This window comes from Furipterus horrens, unplaced genomic scaffold, assembly GCF_987537825.1.
Source record: "Furipterus horrens unplaced genomic scaffold, mFurHor1.1.pri manual_scaffold_4, whole genome shotgun sequence".
Lineage (NCBI taxonomy): Eukaryota > Metazoa > Chordata > Mammalia > Chiroptera > Furipteridae > Furipterus > Furipterus horrens.
The window spans coordinates 67146097-67167850 of NW_028327174.1; the positions used below are offsets into that span (position 1 = coordinate 67146097).

At 38.6% G+C, this 21754-nt stretch overlaps 1 protein-coding gene and 1 long non-coding RNA gene across 3 annotated transcripts in view; one reads left to right on the top strand and one right to left on the bottom strand.

Annotated features, from left to right (window-relative positions):
* BEST3 (bestrophin 3) overlaps window positions 1–20868 on the bottom strand; it is a 49250-nt gene extending 28382 nt beyond the window's left edge. Inside the window, exons 1-7 of one of the 2 annotated variants that reach the window (XM_090273600.1) lie at window positions 20717–20868; window positions 18940–19109; window positions 15410–15504; window positions 14731–14964; window positions 4331–4485; window positions 3176–3253; window positions 2921–3073 (exon numbers count right to left, since the gene is read on the bottom strand). In XM_090273600.1, the coding sequence (XP_090129726.1) occupies window positions 2921–3073; window positions 3176–3253; window positions 4331–4485; window positions 14731–14964; window positions 15410–15504; window positions 18940–19091 (867 nt within the window). In that variant the 5' untranslated portion in view covers window positions 19092–19109; window positions 20717–20868. Of the gene's footprint in view, window positions 1–2920; window positions 3074–3175; window positions 3254–4330; window positions 4486–14730; window positions 14965–15409; window positions 15505–18939; window positions 19110–20716 lie in introns of those variants that run through there. The other variant, XM_090273602.1, reaches the window with a different exon arrangement.
* The window catches only part of LOC150012149 (uncharacterized), a 55734-nt gene continuing 45358 nt past the window's right edge, over window positions 11379–21754 (top strand). Inside the window, exon 1 of the long non-coding RNA XR_016510497.1 lies at window positions 11379–11497. This is a non-coding gene — a long non-coding RNA (uncharacterized LOC150012149). The remainder of the gene's footprint in view (window positions 11498–21754) is intronic.

Consider the following 21754-nt stretch of genomic DNA (forward strand, 5'->3'; position numbering starts at 1 on the left):
CATTCCCAGTCAAAGCACAAACATCAGTGCATTTGTCAGGCAAGCCTATTTTGCATATTTTAAACTAAAACTTGCTGATCAAGATAAGTCTTGGGCCCCTCACAAGGTGTGCAAGCAGTGTATTGAGAGTTTATGGATGTGGATGAAGGGAACACATGATAAATTGCCATTTGGTATACCTATGGTTTGGCAAGAGCCCAAAGATCATTCAAGTGACCGTTCCTTTTGTACAGTGAAAACATCAGGATATAACAAGAAAAATAAATGTAAAATAGAGTATCCTAGTCTACCATCAGCTATACACCCAGTGCCTCATTCAGCTGAAATCCCAGGGCCAGTTTTAATTGAACTACCCTCTTTCAAAAAACAGGAGTATGATGAAGAACTAAGTGACAGCAATGATGAAGATTTTGAGATGAGATGACTCATTTCATAAGGGATTTGATCAGCATAAGTTGAATGATTTGGCACGAGATTTGGGACTATCCAAAAAAGCTTCAGAACGCCTAGCATCAAGACTGCAGGAGAAAAACTTGCTTGAAAAAGGAGCAAAGGCATCCTACTTTTGATCAAGAGAAAGTTCATTTCTGTAGTACTTTCAAAGTCATGGTGGCTTTGTGTATTACCATAACATACATGGTTTAATGGAGGAATTGGGAATTCCAGTCTATAATGCAACTGAATGGCGACTGTTCATTGATAGCTCAAAGCGGAGCTTGAAGTGTGTCCTCATCCACAATGGCAATTTATTTGGTGCAGTCCCAAATGGCCATTCAGTTTGTTTTCATGAAGAGTATGAAGACATAAAGAGAGTCACTGATCTGTCGCAATATCACAAGCACAACTGGATCATCTGTGTTGACCTCAAAATGGTCTGCTTCCTTTTTGGTCAGCAATGAGGATACACCAAGTATCCCTGTTTTCTGTGTATGTGGTACAGCAGAGCTCGTGAGAAGCATTGGGTGGAGTTGAATTGGCCTCCAAGATCTAACCTCAAACCTGGTGATCCAAACATTCTACATGAGCCACTTGTTGACAGAAAGAACATTATATTCCCACCTCTGCACATAAAACTGGGTCTCATGAAGCCATTTGTGAAAGCTTTGCCAACTGAAGGAGACTGTTTGTTTCAAGTATGTCATTTTGGCATTTCCTAGCCTGTCTTTTGAAAAGATAAAATACTTTAATATGTATGTTTTGTAGCAGAACTTTACTGTAAGTAACAATATATAACCTTTATATGAATAAAATAACTCTAAATAAACAGTACAGTATATTCAGGTAATTTTTTCCTTATTTTCCTTTGTATGTACACTTTGTATAAATTTTGGGACAAAGGGAGGGTGTCCTACACCTTAAAAAGTTGATACGATAGAGAAAAACTGGTCATTTTTGGATTCAGATGCCAAAAGTTAGTTAAAAACAAGTGTCAGATCTAACTCAACGAAAATTATGTTCTCCAGTGTTATTGCCATCTGGTTAAAAATGTTTTTTGCCATTTATAAAAAATATGCCTTTACTCTTTGAAGTATAATTTGAAATGCCAACATAATTTATTTTATTTTTTCTGGTTAAAATTGAACCAATGAAAGTAAAGGATCTGCAGGGAAAACGCCACTGCCACATGGAAGACCCTGAAGGTGTGCTCCAACACGCGGCTGCTTGGCAGGTCAAACGTTTGGAAATTCTATGTTATTAACGTCATCTTCAAACTGTCACTAGGTTTCAGTTAGCCTAATTTAGCCAAAGTCTCCAATATTTTTTCATAACATACTGTATGTCTCTTGAAAGTTCCCAAAAGATATGGAAGAATCGGACCTCTGATATTTATACATTCATCTGAGTGAGAGGTGAGAGGAGGTGGTGGTAAGAACAAATAAATTTTACAGTAAGGATAGGACAAGTTATCCTCACTCTTCTAACTTAAAAAAATTATTATTTATTTTTAAGGAGGGAAGGGGAAAGAGAAAGAAATGGAGAGAAACATCAATGTGTGGTTGCCTCTCATACACCCCCAACTGGGGACCTGGCCTGCCTCCCAGGCATGTGCCCTGACTGGGAATCGAACCTTGACCCTTGAGTGCTGGCACTCAATCCACTGAGCCACCCCAGCCAGGGCCTAACTTGTTTTTAATTTACTGGCAAACCAGATGTTGTCATTAGTTCTGGTGTTTCTGGTTTTGATTTCGATAAATTATTTTCTTAAAAATAAAGATTTTATTTATTTATTTTTAGAGAGAGAGGAAGGAAGGGAGAAAGAGAGGGAGAGAAACATTGGGGACTGAACCCGCAACCCAGGCAGGTACCCTGAGCAGGAACCGAACCAGCGATCCTTCGCCTTGTGGGATGACGCCCAACCAACTGAGCTACACTGGCCAGGGTACGATGAATTCTTTTCTGAGTCTCAGTTTTGGTTTTTAAAATGGGATGCATTTAATGTTGTGGAACAGCTAATGGGATTTCAGGGAACTGCAGCCAACTAGAGTTGAGAAGAATCAAGATAATAATACAATTTTAACGCTTAAGTCTAATATACAAGACTTCTTATTTACTCTTTTACCACCTACTTGCTTATTGTGGTATAAAATATCAATGCAGGTACAGTTATTGTTTTACTTACATTATTGTAATCCTAATGGGAGCACCCAAAGACTTTAAAAAAATCAATAGCCATAAAAGAGTCTTCTTATCTCTTTGCATAAATGAGTCACTTCAGCTGCTGCAATGCAGTCCTCACCTACATCCCTGACACTTTAATCCCTGGTTGAAAAGTAATGACATTTCTGAGCTATTAAATATTAAATCTACCTATGACTCACTCAGGAATGATTTGCTAGACTCAGTGAAGGATCTGCGCCTGGAGTTTGGAACATGACGGAAATTATAGAGGGGGTCTCATGACACTGGGACTTAGGGTTACCTTGAGCCATCCTGCATAGAAGAAGAACTGTAGAAGAGTGAAGATTGGAATGTAAAGATCCAAGTCATGCCCCGCGTAGCCTACGGTGGGATCCAAAAACTGGCGTCCAATGAGGCATGCAAAGAAGAAAGTGTAAACGGCCAGAGTGACGACCTGGAACAGAGAGAAATCCAAGTGAAAGCATGGTCCTGGCTGCCACAGTGAGTGCCATGGCGGGCATGCAGAAACGAAAGTCGCGTGCGCAGTGCCTGATACCTGGGTGTAAACCAGCGGGATCCCAACCCAGTCATAACCGAATAAGAGGCTGCACCAAGAGCGGTATCGGTTCATTTCCTAAGCCAAAAACAGATAAAACATGATTTACTAAAGTCACAGGTGTGGTAATAAATATTTATTAGGATTAGGAATGTGGCCATGTCTTTTATGACTATGTCTGTAAAATGATGGGACCGACTTTGGAAGGCTAATAAATTGGTTCTGAAGGCTGACCCCAAAGGAAAATTCTGAAAATAACAAGCAATGAACAGCATTCAACAGTGTAAGAAAAGAAGTACATTTGAATATATATTTTAATATTAAGATAAATCAGGACTTTACTGAAGTATCTCCAGCTCTTCAGAATTTATAATTTCCAACATGACATTGGTCCAAAGTAGTGATGGGAAAGCAATGGTTAATATCTTCAATAAGTCATTTCTAGCTATTTTGGTAAATTGTGTAGAGAGCAGGTACTTTTGTTGTTTTTCTCCTTTGAAAACATACTTAATATAGATCTTAGAAAAAAGAAATAAATCCATTCTAACCCTCAACCCCACCCCCTTTTCAGAGCAGGAAGTACTGGGATCTGTTGATTCTTTCCCCCACTGTTGCACATAAATTATTATCTGAGACTGGGAAGAAAAGTTCACATTTATTTGGGAACTATTTTAAAATCATTTACTTCTCTTAGCCTAATTCAGGCAGGAGACTACCATGGTATAAACCTATCTAGCCCTTATATTAATTTGTTTCTTAGGTGAATTTAGGGTTATTTTGTTGAATGAAAACACAATCCTGTTTCCTGGAGCATCTGAAAAGCTGGCTTAACCTTGAAATATTTCAATTTGGGGACGTGACTGGGGAGGTCCTGGAGCCAAGGATGCACCAGGTCTTGCAGAGCCCTTGGCAGACATGGCCAGTCAATCAAGGGACACTTTCTTACAGAGCATAGTACAAGCCTAATTCTGTCTAATAGTTTCCAAGCAACCGCTGCCAATCCCTCTGAGTTAGAACCTGTGTGCTGTCCTTGTCCTGCATGTTGAGGGCTCTGAATTAAATGAACCAAATTCATCCTGGTACAGCAGTCACATCCAGGTCACTCTTGGTCTCTGATTAGCATTTTTGTTTTTTGGAAGTTTACAATGTACTTACAGTCATCAATGATTGCAGATCAACACTGTCTCTGATTCTACCTTCCTTCCGGGCTTTAGCTGCCAGATTTCCAAACCAGATGAATGGAACCCAGTATTTCAGATGAGGAGATTTGAGGTGGTCAAATAATTTTCTTTCATCTGTTGTCATAAAACCTTTACACAAAACAAAAACAGCTGGATTATACAGACTTAGTTTAGCATTAATACATTACCATAAATATTTCAGTGTCTCCTATGTAAGTGTATAATGGGGGAATATTAAAGAAATACAGAAGCTCATGTCACAAGTAGTGTACACTTGTATTAGAGATAAGGAATGTGTATTCATGAGAACAGACATACAAACACACTCATGGTGCAGGAACATACAATTTATACACCACTACATGAGGCAATGTGTGTTGGCAATCCCTAACAGAGATGGCCAGCAGGGAGTAAAGAGATCTTAAATGTGAATTAATACATCTGGGGAAAGTGTCTTCTTTAAGTTCTGATTTATTTATCTAAAATTGGGACAAGAATACTTAGAAGTGTTAGAATTAAAAGAATAAAAGGTGATCATGTATACAAAGCACTTAGTATAGTGTGGAAACATGAACCGCGTGACTTTTCTCCTGACCAGTCCCTTCAAAGTCATAATTAACCAGGACCTCATCTGTGAAGCCTTCCTCCCTGGGACTTCCCTCCTTCAATTCTCCCACCATAGGGCTCTCTCTTGCTTTGTATTTTGGTATGTTATACATAAATGTTTTCCCTGCTAAGCTCCTTGGGAAGGACAAAGAGCATATTACTGTCATAATTTTCACAAAATTTTATATCTACTTGAAAGGTGTTTCCTTAACTTTGTGTGTCTGTGTAGGTGTATGTCTCTCTGTGTGTCTTTAACACAACTTGCTTGAGTTTGCAGAGAACTCTCTCAGCCTCAGTTTTCTCATGTGTGAAAGAGAGCTGGTAATATATACTTCACTGTAATGTTGTAGGATTACAACATGACAAGAGATTGACAATGCCTAGCACATACTTAGCGCTCAATTAGAGCTGAGGTATAATGTATTATGAGAAACTTTAGCTATCCACCCCCTCCCACCTACACACCAAGGAAAGGAGAGATTTGAGTAATAGGAGGAATAATGTAACAGGTTTATTTGATAAACAACACTTATTGAATGTCTACTGTATACCAGGGTTTGATCATACAAAGATTCAATTAAAAGGCTTACAGTTCACACTTAACCTTTTATTTAAAAATTTTTTTTGATCGAGTAATTCAAACAGTACAAAAATCCAAAAGGGCTAAAGGAATGGTGATGGGGACAGAGAGTCTGATTTTCTCAGCCACACAGTTTCTCTCTCTGAAGGAAATCTCTACAACCAGTTTGTTGTATATCTTCCTAGAGAAATACCACAAATTTAATACAGGCCTAATTTTAAAAACACACATGACTTTATATGACATACATATCTATCATTTGCTTCTATTTTCAGTTATATCTTTGAGATATTATTTGTTACTATATACAGAGGAGTATTATTCTTTTCAATGGCTGCATCCTAGTTAAGTGTATATAATATTTATTTAATTAGTCCCCCTTTGAACAGACATTTAAGTTGATTTAAAATTTTTGTATTAAAAATAATGCTGCCATGACTATTCTTGTACTTACCTCGTTGGCTTTTTAAGTGGACATTTAAGTATTTATTATGAATTAGTATAAATAATATTTTCTGAATTAAAGTTTATTTCTGAAACCAATATCTTGTGAGACAGTAATTTTGAGTTACTTTCGTCTCAGCAATGCAATTATTTATAAAATTCTGATAACACATGTAGATAAAAATCTACTTTTGTCCTAATGTAACACATTTTTTATCCTTAAGCATCTTAATCAGTTTATGAATCTGGGCATCCTGTTTAAAGACTGAGTTTTACTTAAGAGGTGTTGCTATAGCACAAAAAAGTGAAAGGAGAAGTGAGATTTGCTCATTTTGAGAGTCACTAATTCATAGAGCTTTGGTATTACCTAGATTTTTTATATAACCTAGGCCAGTGTGTTTGAGAATAAAGTCCAAGGGTCCTGGGCATGGGAATCACATGACAGCTATACCTGGAGGAGCTGAGTCCCACCTTCACCTACTGAGTCACTCAATAGGGCAGGACTTCAGGACCTAGGCCTGCACCTTACAGTCTCGTGTGGATACTTTTAGAAAATAACAACACATGGGCCTTATCCCCAGAGACTGACTAAACTGGTCTAGAGTGAGATCCAGGCATCAGCAGTTCTTTTCAATATTTGGTGATTTAATGGAACTAGGCTCAGGAAGCTGCATGTTTACCCAGGTTGGCAGGAAATTCTGACCTACAGTAATGTTTGAAAATCACTGCCTCACTGACTGAAGATGTTGTTTATTTGTACTTGAAATAAACAGTAACAACTACAAAGCCAATATCTACGAACAGGAGACTAGTTTTAGACAATAGTCAGGTTATTTATGTTAGCTCAGAAGAGTTCTGTCCATGCCTGGGGAATTAGATTCTTTGGAGGTCAAAAATAAAACTGAGCCTGATAATCCTCTTCTTGTTGCTCAGTGCATCTCAAAGTTGTTGCATGAGCCAGATAATTACTTTTTTAAGACTTGCAGAGCATGATTAATTATTACAAGAAGTTAATAAACTTGTGCTGCTTTGGCTCTCTGCCTCAAGACTTGTTGCAGTACATCATCCTTTACCTGGAAACTATTCTAAGACATTTCATATCAATTATCCAACAGTTATATTCTTGGGATTACAGTGCAATTTTCAAAAATAACCCCATTTATATACTGGCTGTAATCATTATCATTTAATCAAAGAATAACTTTACTTCTGGTTAGTTTTTATTCAGGGGTATGGATCAAATTGTGCTAGCAAGTCCTCTCTTGGCTTCTTAGCCAAAAGCAAATGAGAAGAGCAAGGGTTTTTTAGTGCAAATGTCAAAGCTAGAGCTAGGGCCTCCCCACCATACAGTACTCTCACCACTGACTGGAACGGGCCATGCGGAGCAAGGAAAGCTGATGGGTTTTCATTTTAGCCCAAATTTATTGAGTTCTTTGCTGTGAAAGATGAATGATTAACCAGACATTAATATGTCCTCCAAGAATGAACAGGCAGAATAATTTTTGTTATTTCCTGCAGGGTCACACATCCTATCCAAAGTGACCCCATCTTTGGAAAACGAGTTTTTGGTTGAGTGAAAGAAAATCTCTATACTGTTGTTCAAATCAATCACAGAGCATTTGCTATCAAATGAAATGTTATCCTCATCAGCACTTCAGGCCATTTTAACCAGAGACCGAGGATCTTTTTCCAAATGCGGTCATCACCCTCATCTCTAAAGCTATTTAACCACAGGTATTGATTTGCTACAGTTTGGCTGCACTGTCAGTTGGCTGGTCCTCACACCACCCTGTCTCCTTCCATGCCTGTCTTCATGCCGCGCTCCCTCAGGCCCTGTCCATACCCCTGACATAGCTATTTTCTTTTGCCGTGGCACCTGCCTAGAGTTTCTCCTGTTAATCTTTGCTTCCAGCTTTCTGGCTGGTTCAGCTCTGCTCAGCAATTTTCCTGCTGCTTATCCCAAAGAATCCTCCCTAATATTTCAAATCAGAATAAACATATATGCACACAGATACATATATATGTTTGTATTTACTTGCAACTTGAATTGTGGTTTGATGACATAGAATCTGCTACTTCAAGGCAAAACTTTATTGTCCTCAAGCCAAAGGACCAATTAAATCAATTGATAAACAAAATGCCAGTTATCATAGATTTTGTCTGCACAGTTGATTTATTTTTCCTTATTTGAAGCTGAGGCAGATGTCTTTTGCCTTTAAGGGAAAATGTGCAAATGAGGCTCTATTACCAGAAGAGCTAAAAGCTCTGCATCTCAAAACTTGAAGGCAGGATGGCTTTGTTGCCAGTTCTTTCTGAAAGAGAAAGTTGTGCATTCAGCAACTGAGCCCTTCCCAGAGCGATGACTTTTTCAGGAACATCGCAAGGTGCCTGGCTCATTTTCATCTTTATATTTTCCAAATAAATGGAAAGAAGCCACCAGATTCAACTACAGCTGTCTTTAAATTCAATGGTAGAGGGTTAGAAATCCTTGGCAAGTGGGAAAACCAAGAAGAAGCAAATGAGATTGAGAGAGAGATGGAATCTCATTGTGAAGCCATTGTGTAAGGCTGTGTCGGACATTTTTTACCATGAACCACAGTAAGATATGTGTGGCTCACAAAACAATGACTGGCTCTTCTTCATGATATTCTCTCTGCTGTTTTCCATGCCATTAAAAATGCTGGTTGTAGCCCTTTAAAATGACTTAAGAACCCAATAATAAGTTACAATTTACAGTTTGAAAAGCTCACAGTTGGAGTAAAATCAGTTTGGGGAGTAGCAATACTACATAAAGACAGAGAAACTCCTCTGTTTTCCTGATGTGAGCAGAACATCTCTAGTCAGCCATACCCCCATCCTTAAATTAGTATCCTATTTGGTGATTCACTGCCTTATACACAGGACACACAAGAAATATAACACACCTGCCGAGGTGGCCGAGAATTTCATTTGCCCTTGGTAAATAGATCTGAAGCAATTTGCAGATAAAGTTAAGGAGTTAACAGAGGCACCCTAGAGCAGTGGTTCCTAAATTTTGCTGCATATTAGCATGGTTTGGGGAGCTTTAAACACCACCGATGTGCCCTATTTCTATTGAACCTAATGTCTGGGAATGAGAGCCAGACATAGGATTTTTAAAAGATCTCCACTGATTCCAGTTCAGTAAGCTGGCCACATCAGCCTTTTTGTCTGGGTCCAACATCCTGCAGTGCTGCTGGGGAGCTTGTTTCAAATTTGGATTCCCAGGTCTTAAGCCCCAGAGATTCTGATTCTATAGGTTGCCTGGGAACCTGCAACTGAAATCAAAGTGCCCTTGATAAATCAATGAATATAGTCTACGATCATACCTAGAGAAAGATGGAGGTGGTAGTCTTGATTTAACTCCTAAAACAGAACTGCAGGGAGCCTTCAAATGCTGACCAGCTGAGACTGCCCATGCATGGCATTAATCATGGAGGGCTAGTTCTACTTGTGCATTTTCTCTCCTGTGTAATGCAAGTGTGCATAGGTGAGTCAACTTTCACTCACAGAATGACATTCTGTCTGTTTTGGGCTCATCATGTGAGACTCAAAGGGAAACTGACTCAGCCTGGAACAGTTCATCCAACAGAGGAAAAACTAGCACAGCTATGAACACCACTGTCCCCTTGATCATCTCTCCTGTGACACAGAGCAGTGGGAGAAATATTCCAGCATCTTGAATAGGGCTAGTCTTCCAGCCAGTGCATCTGAAGTTAGAATTGTTATCTCAATAGCCACTTAACAATTGGGAGCTTGCTTAGTTGTATTGATGTTTGTCAACAATAAGCATTAATAAATATTCCCATCACAGAGCTCCCATCGAGCTCTTTCCAGTCATAGAAGAAGCTCAAGGAACTTCATGTAAAGATTTCAGGGCTTTAGGAAAATAAAGAATGCCCTTTCTTGAAATTTTACTGTCTTCTAACCATTCTTACAGGTACAGAAAGAAATTACTTTAGAGAAGTAGAAATGCAGTATAGAGATATAAAATTTAGCTGCAACTATACTTGTTCTTATCTCTGAAAATGATTCATGTAAGAAAAGATTTGTAATAATTTTTACTGATCCTTGAGGATAGGGACCCTATCTGTCCTTGCTTACAGCTGTGTTCCAATGCCCAACACAATGCCTGGCATACAGTATACATGCAATAAATCTTTGCCGAATGAGCAAATACATGGCAGATTTAGCAACAGTCTTAGTAATTTTTGTTTTTTTAGAGGAATGTATATAATTTCCCATGGACTATCTTTGTGCTCTGGTGAGTAAATTTGGAAGGGAAATCTTTTCTTTTCCTGATCACTGTGAAACACTAGATAAAATATTTCAATTCAGTGTCATGCTATAATGTAAGCCCCTGATTAAGGCCATACTTGAATCAGCAAAGACCTGGAATTGTGCACCTGGCTTGACTTGGATAAGTGACATCTTCCAAGGCAGGTGATTGGAATTATCAGATTTTTCCAGGGCAGGTTTACAGTCAATAGGTAAAATAACAGAGACTGGATTGCCATCCCTCTGGTAAACAATTATTTGACAACAGACCCGTTCAGGGAATTTTCAGCATAATAGACATTATGTAGCATTCAGTTGTTATATTTCTACTTTCATGTGAGCAGAAATGAATAACCTTTATTTTTAAATTGAGAACTTTCACCTGTAACATCAAAGCATATGTATTCCCCCAGTTGTATGCATTTTGGTCTTTTTAATTTTCCAGAATATTAGAACATGAGCGTCCAACCCACAGGCAAAGGAAGTTCAGGGGTTAGCAAGTGAGTGACCATTAGCTCATCAGGCTTTAGTCTGGCGATTGCCAGATGGTTCAGAAAGAGATGCTGCTCTTCATTCTCTCTGCTCTCCCACTCATTTCCTCCTGGCCAGCCCTGAATCTCTGTGCCAGGGACCCTCCCTAAAGCAAGAGGAGAGGCTGGAGGGAAACCCTGATTTCCTTAAAGTCCATTTTTTCTCAGAGTGGGATCCAGGGACCACCTGCCTCACAGTTTCCAGAAGCTTGTTAAATACACGTTCCTGGACCTCACTCACCCCAGACCTACTCAACCAGAATCTCTGGGATGGCATTTTGGAATCTGCATTTTTAGCAGTTGATTTTTAATAATATCTAATGCACACTGAAGTTTGAGAACAGGGACTTTTCCAGACCAGTGATACTATATAGGGAAGTCACCTGACAAGAGGGGTTTTTTTGTGCCCGTGCCATTGCGTCCTGCCTTTGCCCTCACCCGTTTGGTGCCCCTGCACTTTAGTTCTCAACCCTCTCTGCGGGGCAGGTGCCCTGGCTCTGGGCTCAGGGGATCTGCCAAGTATTTTCCGCCATCCCTGAACTTCCTGTTCTTCCCAGAAACCTTGGCACAGGCAAACGACAGTCAGAGAGTGGCAGAGGCACGAGTCCAAAGGGAGAGATTGGAAACAGACTCCACGTGCAGACTGAGTCAGCCTTCTCCACCCGGGAAAGAAGCAAGAAGTCGGGTGAGTTGATGCTGCCGGGGACACAGAGGGGTCCACCCACGTGGCAGGCCGTGGGGCAGCCAGGAAGGACCCCGCTTCTGAAGCGGCTCTCGCAGCTTCAAGGGCTGCGGCTTGAAACCTTTGTTCTGCCGCCTGACACACAAACCTTCTGCTCCGCGGGGCACAAGCTGTTCCATTCCCCCTTTTCCTGCTGTTGCAAGAAAACACATAGGAATGAAAAGAGAGCAGTAGAGATCTTGTTCCTGCAATAATCAGTGATGGCCCCAGAGGGCGAAGCAAAGGCTGTAGCCACCTCCTATCTCCCTCAGCTACTCCACATAGAATGATACTCCACCTCCTATCTCCCTCAGCTACTCCACATAGAATGATACTCGTATGTTCAATCAGGTCTAATGAAGTCTTCTGCACAGGAGCCTCTGGCCAGACCGCTGCCCCAAAGCCCCTCTATACTTCTGGAGCCTCTAGCATGGCCGAAACCTTGAATTCAGTCTCTCTCTCTCTTTTTAAATTTAATTTTTATTTTTATTGATGAAGGGGTTGGAGGAGAGGTGGGAGTTGGGGGTGGGGCAGAGACAGACAGACAGACAGAGACACTGATTTCTTGCTTCACTTATTGATGCATTCATTGGTTAATTCTTGTATGTGCCCTAAAGGGGATGGAATCTACCACCTTGTCATATGGGGATGACGCTCTAACCCACTGAACTACCTGGCCAGGGCCTAATTCACTCTCTTAATCCTTGCTGCTTTGTTAATAGTAATGAATTTCTTGATGGTTGCCAAAACCTCTTACCCCAGGGGTGACAAAAAGGTTTTTAAAAATAAACATCCCAGACAAGACTCAATACTTCTCAAACTTCGGTGTATAACACAGCAGCAGAGGAGCATGTTTAAATGCAGGTTGCCTAGGCTTTCAATCCAATGGTTCTGATTCAGTAGGTCTGAGATGGGGCCCAGGAACATTTTAAATAAACAACTCAAGTTATTCAAGATGTGAAGGGCCTATGGGTCTGGGGGGTCACACCTTGAGACACCCTCATTTAAATGCACTTGAAGGAGTGAATGACTGATTTCCAGACTCCTTTGGAATGGTTGGGGTATTCCAATATTCCAACAGCCTTAGAAAGCAAAAAGGTACACACAAGTACATGGCAGGTGTTTGCACAAATTTGACAAGGAATAAGCTTTGTTATTATAAAAAGGAAATGCGATCTCATCATTCTCTTACTCAGCTCCCCCTTTCTGCTTTCTCCTTAGACCTGAGCACAGCTCAGCCTTCTTGAGCTCAGGTCTGACTAGAGGCCCCCGAACCTCTCCATCACCAGCCATCCTGGCTTCCTCCTGGTGTGCTTTTAATATGAAGATGACGCTTAGAGGATAAGATTTGTTTTGAGAATTGGGCCTGGTGTCTGGTTCCTGTCAGAATGCACTCTTCATTTCAAGGATGCATCAGGACTAGAGAAATATCACCTTTATTCTTCCAAGTAAACTTTAGCTCTCACTCATCACTTTGGAATGGGTCTAACCTTTCTCGTTTATTTTTAGGTCTTTCTTCAGATGTGGCAATTCTTATTGCATTTGATTCTTATAGACATTAGGGTAAGAAAATTAAGTTATCATGTTGTATTTTCAACTTGGTCATTCTGAAGAAGTATTCAAGTTTTAAATTTGGAGGAGGTGTGATAGTTAATTTTTTTTAAGTTCCTACTGGTTTTACATCATAATACATATACCTGTACATTCACCAGGTCATTAGTAACATCCACCTGGATTTTTAACTAACTCATTGCACCCTGTTACTTTCTCACATCTGTAACTCCAACAATATCCTCTGCACCCCTCCTTCTCTATTTCTACCTCGACTTTCCCAACTCCCCAGTCATTTTGTTTAAGAAGACCTGGGATGCCATGTGAAATGAGTCTTCTAAAGTGACCAAAAGACTATGTTACACTGTTGTACTAGATGAGTTCATTATTACTAGCAAGAACTCATGTGACACTTACCATGTGCCAGATATTTCTCTAAACACTTTGTAAATGTGAACTTATTTAATCCTCACAACAAGCCAATGAGGTATATGAAGTAGGTAGTATTATAACTTACTATAAACTTATTTTATGGATGAGAGAACTGAAGCATAGAAAGGTTAAATAACTTATCAAGGTCACATAGCTAGTAAGTAACTGGTGGAGTAAGAATTTGAACTCTGTGTTCTTAGCCAATGTCTATATTATCCATCTAAGAAGGCAAAACCAAACCAACGCCCCCACCCCCCCAAAAAACCCTCCAAGAACAAACAAAAAATGCTATTCTTAAAAAAAAACAAACAAAAAACTATTTTCAAGGACATTTCAGAGAAGGAGAATAAACAGAGCAACCTAATTTGAGAGCATACTCAGTATAAAGATAGAATTGTCTCATGATTCTTTTATCTTCTATACATTCATTAACCCATTTCAACAAAGTATTAGATCTATTAACAAGAACCTAGTACAACAACCAATATTTATTCAGCACATGCCAAGAATGATCTAATTTAATCCTCATTCCATAAAAGGCTGCTTTAACAGCTTCTTCACTAAATATTAACACACCAAGGAGAATCATCATTCCAACACAATTCGTACTCAGCATGGTGTGTCTAAGGAGCCCAGATAGAATGATTGTGTCTACCTTGAGGAACAGGAGAGACAAGAGAGACAAAAGACCCATACTAAAGTAGCCTTTTACTTCCACCTCTCACGGTCTGCTTAGGTAAAAACCCACATCACTGGTTCCTACCAGAATCTCCTTATGTTTTGGGAAAAATATTAATTTAGGAGTTCTGAGCCTGAATTATAACTGTGTGCTGTGTGATCAGTTTCTAAATCTGTTTTCTACCTTACTCATTCTTTTTAATGCCCAAGTGAAATAATATTTATGAAAATGGAGAAACTGTAAAAGGGCAGAAAATGTAAGGTAGGTGGTTTAAATAAATAGGATAATAATTATTATATTTACCTAAAGGTCATGTGACTGCTGCTTCTCCCCCTCCACCCCCTCAAGTAAACTTTTTGAGGGTAGGAACCATGTCTTACTCATTTTTTGCCTCTTATAACGGTTTCTGGCACATAGTAGGTAATCAATAAATGGTTTTGAATGAATGAATAAGTAAAAGAGATTTTCAAAGGGGTGTTGAAGGTTCCCATCTAGGCTGAGTGGAGGTCATGGAAGGAAAGGCCATTCACAATACCTGCTTCAACCACATGGTCCATCGTTGGAAACCTTTTGTACACAGCTGTGCTCACTGAGCGGAAGATGAGCAGGGACGTGAGATTGACATAGCGCATCAGGGTCCTCCTGAGTAGGCGCCCGTGCTCGTCCCTTCCGTGAACGCTGCTAGAGATGAGGAACATCAGCCTGTCTGGCCAGGGCAGGTTCACGAACTGGTTCCACCATCGGTTCACTACCAGAGTAACATAAAACCCTGTAGAATAACAGGAAACTATAAAACAATTTCTTAGAGCAGACACGCTTTTAGCAGAATTTTAGCCTTTTGGGGGTTGGGGTGTAAAAATATGTTGTTATTCATACCTTATGATTTTGCCCTCCAGAAAAAACATGTAATTTGTGCTTGGCAATGCCATAGCACCCAGTGAGTGGCTATTAGAACTCAAATATTGACAGCGAAAATGGAGGGTTAGTGAAGAGAAAGCTTCATTGTCCAATAGCAGATTATTACCTCAAACTGTTTGGTGTTAATTTAGCAAAAGCGGCCCTGAAGGCGAACCTTATGGATGGTTTTTGTTCTATTGCAAGCGGTGGCTTTTCAGGCATGCCTCTCAGCTTGGAAGCACTCCCATGCAGAGTCATCGGTGTCATCCTAATGGAGACAGCTGGGTGGCTGCATTCTGCGTGTGACCTATACTTACCAAGCACAAAGGTTACTGGAATTTGTTCAGCATATCTGTCACAGTAAATTGATAATTTTTCAAAGTAACGTTTTTGGGCTCCTGTAAGTAACAATCTGGAGCAAAAATAAAATGCACAGCCCTTTATGATATTATACTTCTGCACCTGCTTTGCAAGTGATATTCAGTGCAAACAATTAAGCACAAATAATTTTTTTTAAGGAGCAATAACTTTTTCTTTTCTACTAAGCTGATGTATCTCAAAAGCTGAATATTTCAAGTACTAACATTTGTAGTACATAAATGTTATTGGCATTAGACAGATTCATTAAACATTTTATTTTTAAATACTTTATATTTTAAAACTTTTATACGATTAATGCTTTGGATTTGGAGCATAATACCTCATAAAAGAGTCTGTTTTTCAATCATTCATTAAGTGTACTCAAAGAAAAAGAAGAGTGTCTTGATTAAAAGGGTTACAGTTATTACATGATTAAATAATAGTCCTGAATTTGATATCTTAATCTTACTTTTTCCTGAATATGCTACTCAGCACATTCTTGATTTTCTGTGTTATACTTCAAAGGATATCATAATTTTTTTAAAGCCTGAAGTTATTTAAAATATAACAGATTTAATAATTAGATGTGGAAATTTTTATTATTATATTTGGTGGGTTTATATTAATATATTAAAATTTATATTGAGTATATTTAACAATATATTAAAATGTATTAAAATTTATATTATAGATCTGACCCAAATCCATCTCATAGTATTGTTTAACATAAACTTATTTAATAGAACTATTATTGATATTTATGTTGTAGGGAGTAGATTCAGAGTCAGAAGAAATGTCTCAAGGCAGGTTAATAATAATGATCAAAATCTGGAAAGCAAAGCAACAGAGATGAATTTATATCAATGAATGAGTGTAGCTGTTCCAAAGAAAAAGGACTCCTTTGGAAAAATCCATGTTAACATACTTCAAAGGCCTATTAGGTTCTTAGAACTTTGGTAAAGGAAGCAGAGGGATAACGAGGTAACAGTGAGCCAACAATCAGATTGCAGATGAAGAAATGGAAGCTGGTGCTGACAAAGAAGGGGTGCAGGGTATGGGGTGTGGGGTGGGTTTGCTGTTATTGCCTCTGCTTTGGAGGAGGTATCAGAAATTCTGAAGTCAGGAAAAGCTGACAAGGGAGCATCGCCTGATTGCACAGTCCTCTCACAGTCATGCTGATGAAAAGTTACAGCCAGAACAGTTTCTGACACTCAAACAGAAATGACCAAAGAGGATTTCATTGTGGAAAGTAGACCAAAGGGTCAGGGGAAGTTGGGTTTGAATTCTAGATCTGCCACTTATAGATTTGGAATTTGAGCATATTTTAAAATCTCTCTCAGCCTCTGTTTTCTCACTTGTAAGTGAGGATAATAACATCTATGCAACAGGGACATTATAAGGATTAAAGAATATATGTTATATAAAACAGTATAACATATGGTGTTGTGCTTAGTCAATAGCAAAGTGATTGTTATTATTAATAATTGGCCAAAGAAAAACAATTTGGCTAATAGACACATAGAAATTTTACTAGTTAGAAAGTGCTACAGCAATTATTTCATCAAATCCATACCAAAAATAGGAAGAGATATAACCAAATTAATGAATTCTGGTGCTGTCTTATGATTTTCACTAAGTATATTTATTTGCTTTTAATAGGACCAAAAACACTTAGAGTCATCAGTAGACATGAGTCAGAAACTATGTCTATATTTTTCTACACATATATTTGACTTTCTTGACAAATTCAGCCTATAGTTCTTGGTAAACCTTTGATCAAGATATTAGGACCTATTTTAACAAGCCTTTACAGTTGGACTTCAAAAAGTGAAGAATGACTTAACTAATGGCTATTGTTATAAGTGTAATCACTCTTTGGCTTTTAGGAAAAATATATGCATATAATTTTGTGGGGTATAAATAAGACATTGGAGCAAAAGTTAAGAGTCCATGGAGCATTTCTGGCTACAATGCAAGTGTTCTAAGAGCTATTCTATTCTAAGAAGCAGTAGCAGCAATAACTTCATATTAGTAAAAATAAATTGAGACAATTAACATCATGTGTCTTCCACTATCTTATGTTTTGAAGGATTAGGTGACACATAAGTAAGTTGTCAAAAATATTATAAGACAGATCTGAAAAATTGTTAGAGGTTTTTAATAAAACATTCAACTTAAAGACATTTTGCCAATATATATATAGCTAATATATTTAGCTAAATAGATCTTCCTATTTTACTTTTGATAATTATCTGCCAACCAAATTAACATCCCTCTTCTTCAAATGGGGTCCTATTGCTGCAAGGAAGAATGTAGGTGAGAGCAATGCTATACAAATTTGTTCATTTGTATGCAGAAGGAAAATAACAAACTGATGTACATAGAAAAGGTGGAAATACAGCCTCAAAAACCTTTGGCTTTTCTATTTTAAGTTTTAATTCCTCCCCACGGAAGAAATGTACGCAATCAATTTTAATTTAAAACCCTTATAAAGCTTCTCTTTTATAATATGGATAAAATTTTATTAAGAATATAATGTTTAGCCTTGACTGGTATGGCTCAATTGTTTGGGCATTGTACCACAAAGTAAAAGGTACCTGGTTCTATTCCTGTTCAGGGCACATGCCTGGGTTGTGGGCCTGGTCCCCCAATGGGGCGCATGTGAGAGGCAACTGATCAATGTTTCTCTCCATCTCTTTCTCCCTCTCTTCCTCCCTCTCTCAAAATAAATTAAAAAATATTTTTAAAAAGTATAATTTTTAGTCATAAGAGTATTTCTTAGACATAATATTGACCAAGTTTTATGTCAATCTGACAGACATAGGTTGTGAAGTTATAAAGAATAAATATGTCCTTTTGTGAATATGACATGCTCCAAAATCAGCAGATATAAAGAAAATACATTAGTTTTCAGGCCTCTTCTTTAATTGAGGTATTGGTAAGGTTGATGGGCACGATCCTGGGTAAGATCTTGTCATTCCAGGCAAAAGGAAGGGAAGTTCCTATGTAAGGTGTATATGCCTGATGGACGTTATTCACAAACATGTTAATTACATAGGTAGTTGCTACAAGCTCTCAAATCACAAAATTCAAACTATGAGCAACACAGCTGAGAGAGACACAAGTAATTATTCACTTGTAGACTTTGCCATTCAAAATCATTATGTAGCGAGGATCTAAGTATAAATCTTTCATTTTGTGCCTATAGCAACACTCTTGACACACCACCAATACCTCATCATGACCACTTCATGTGGGGCTGGAATGAGAACCACCTGAACATGATGGTTAGAGTCTACTTAACATCCTAAAAATGGTTGGTGCAGGTTCAACTACCCTGTCCCAGGGAGAAGGAGGCAACAGAGAGGATCATGCAAAAGAGGCTACATATGCAGAAGTCAGCAGCAACCGCGGGGCTCAGATTTTTGAGACTGTATTCTCACTTGATATCTGATGGCCACTTAAGGAGACATGCAAAGGAAAGTACCTGTACACCAAACTTATTGCTGTGTAAAAAACAGCAAAAACAATAAATTCCCTGTACAGTAGTTTGTAGATGCTGCCTCTCCACTTGAGGAGTAACCTATGAAATCCAAAAAAAGTCGCATTGGCTACTTTACTGGAGTAAGTCACAGTCATCTTGGATAGTTTTTTTTTCTAGAAGAGCAAGAAGACAAAATACAAGTAAGAAGCCATGTTTAAGACCAAGCAGAAATCTGTATCTCAAAGGAAACCCACACCAGCAACCAGTCCAGCCAGCTCCCCCTTTGTTGCCCTTTTCAATTTGTACAACTTGGAATTTGGAGATAACCACCATCTTGGTGCTAAATTGTTTAGTAGAAAAAAAGGAGGAAAAGCATTTCTGGAAAGGGTAATATTAGAAATTGTAAGCTTGCCTTAATTTCTAAGTATTACTTTAAGATTATATAGCCAGTGCTCTATAAATATTTGAGTGAATAAATGAGACATATGAGATTTGTTGTAATGTTACCTGTCATATACTTTCTTCACCAACAGGAAGATTTAGGGTACTGATATGCTATATTGATCGACATTTTCAAAAGCAGTAGCCAAACTTATTCTTTGGGGCTTTATTTGCTGAAGTATGTAAAGAGGTATTTATTTCACACATAAACTTCCTAAGGGGAAATTATGGTCCTCTTCTTCAAAATCAGGAGATATTGCTAGAAATAAACAAGCTCCTTGTGGGAATTTAATGGGTGGGTTATTTTTGCTGGTTTTCGTTGGGTGTGGGTGTCTCTCTAATGGAGCTCCAAGTGCATAGTTAGCACTCTAGGTACTTCAAAAGGTGGACAGAATGCTGGGCTGCAGTGATACTAAGAAAGGGGCGCTTTCCCATGGGAAAGTGTAGCGCAAAATGCTTGGGGATGGTTCACTTTCTGTTTGGAGCTGAAAAAAACAAGGCCATTCTTTAAGGCTCTTTCCAGTTGGATCTGTTCCATGGATGCAAGTGGGATGAGAGCTGGGCCGCAAAGCTCAGTTTTCAGTAAGTTCTCTGGAATTCCATTGCTTTTCACCAAGAGATTAAACATTCAGGTTTTGCAAAGAAGGCCCAAAGCTAATCTGTTTGAAAATCCTGCTCCCTAACATGGCACACACTCAGATCAAATGAGACTTCTTTGAAACCTTTTGGTTTTCCCAAAGGAATCTATAAGGAGAGTCTTATGGAGCTACATAGACTGAAATTATAGAGCTCTTAGGTAGCATTGTATGAGACACAAGAAATAAATCAGACAGACAACTTCTTGTATAAAGTAGCATACATTTAACTATAAACAAGAAAATGTTCTGCTTTTATTCAGAACTAAGGAAACAATCCAATTCTAATTTGCCAATTTCCCTAAGGAAATAACACCCTGGAATTATATTCATAGTTTTTTTTTTTTTTAATCACAAACATAACCCTTCCACATAACTAATTTTAATTTTAAAAATGCTCAGAGCCTTTTGGCATGAGTAAGTGGCATTACAGAAGGATGGGACTCATGCCACAAAACAGGTTTTATATTTCCATCTTTACCTTGTCTATTTATCTAATGTAAATACAGCCAAAATTGGGAGAGGACCGTAATAAATGCAGCCCATTTCATAATTTGTTCTCATAGTAGTTTTAAATAACAGTCCTCAAGTAACTGTCTTTCATGGAACAGTTCAGCCTTCTCATTAAGCTCTGTCAGAAAACAAAGATCCGATAGAGTAGAGGTAAGAATTAAAATGCAGATGTACACTCTTTGAGCACTAACCTATTTATTTGATTTGGAGTCTCCGATAGGAAAGAAAATCTTCAGGCTCCCCCTGAACAGGTGCCTCCAGGCCGGTGTGGCAGTCTCGGTTTCACCCTTCGCTCATGCACAGTCAGGTTTTCTTTCTCTTCTCTGGCCACTGAGAGGACCCAGACAAGGACAGGGGTTAAATGATTTTCCACTTGTGGAGGACTGTTTATGCCAATTTTCCCACTGGTGACAGTTATAGCCAGGAACAAACAGGAGCAGCAGCTGCTGATGTGGCTTTTTTAAAATCTATAATTATAACTCCACCTGCCGCCTCAAGTACCTCTTTCAATGTGAAGTCGGAGGTGACGTGAAGGAGGCTGCGCCATTTAAGTCTGTTATTTTCATTTTTGACTTTGCCCTGGGAACAATGAAGAAAGAGCCACTCCCCCCCCCCCCGCCCCCCGAAGAGCTCTGAAGAGGCTCCACCACCACAAAAAAAAAAAAAAAAAAAAAAAAAAAAAGGGAATTAGGACAGTCTGTGTATGCTCAAAACAGATTACATTCTTGTGAAGCCATAAACTGGGGTAGGCAAGTGTATAAACAGGATTTACACTCACTGTAGAGGTATTGAGAATGCTCTTCCATTAAAAGTATCAAGCAGGCATGTTTGAGAGAGACAGAAGCATCTTTTAGAAGAACGGAATTATTCCATGTTATGGCTTAATGTAGTGAGAAATGATTACACACATTCATTATCATTGTTCTTTTTATATGGTTAACTAGGGAAAGTTTTTAATTATTCACAATGTTTTCTCTTAAATTATGCCTCCAAATTTTTCTTCTTGAAAGAGAGAGTCCAAGAAAGCATTATTTCAGGACCAATTCAGAAGGTTTTCTAACCTTCTGAAGTAACATGTGCACCAAGCATTTTAAGCTTAAGAAAATGACTACAAAAAACATGTATTTTTGTCGGGAAAGCTGTAGAAAAAATCCTTTTTCTAAAACTGGGAATATACATGGAAAAGTTTTTCTACAGTATTCTTGAGTTTCCAATGCATTAGACTGGTT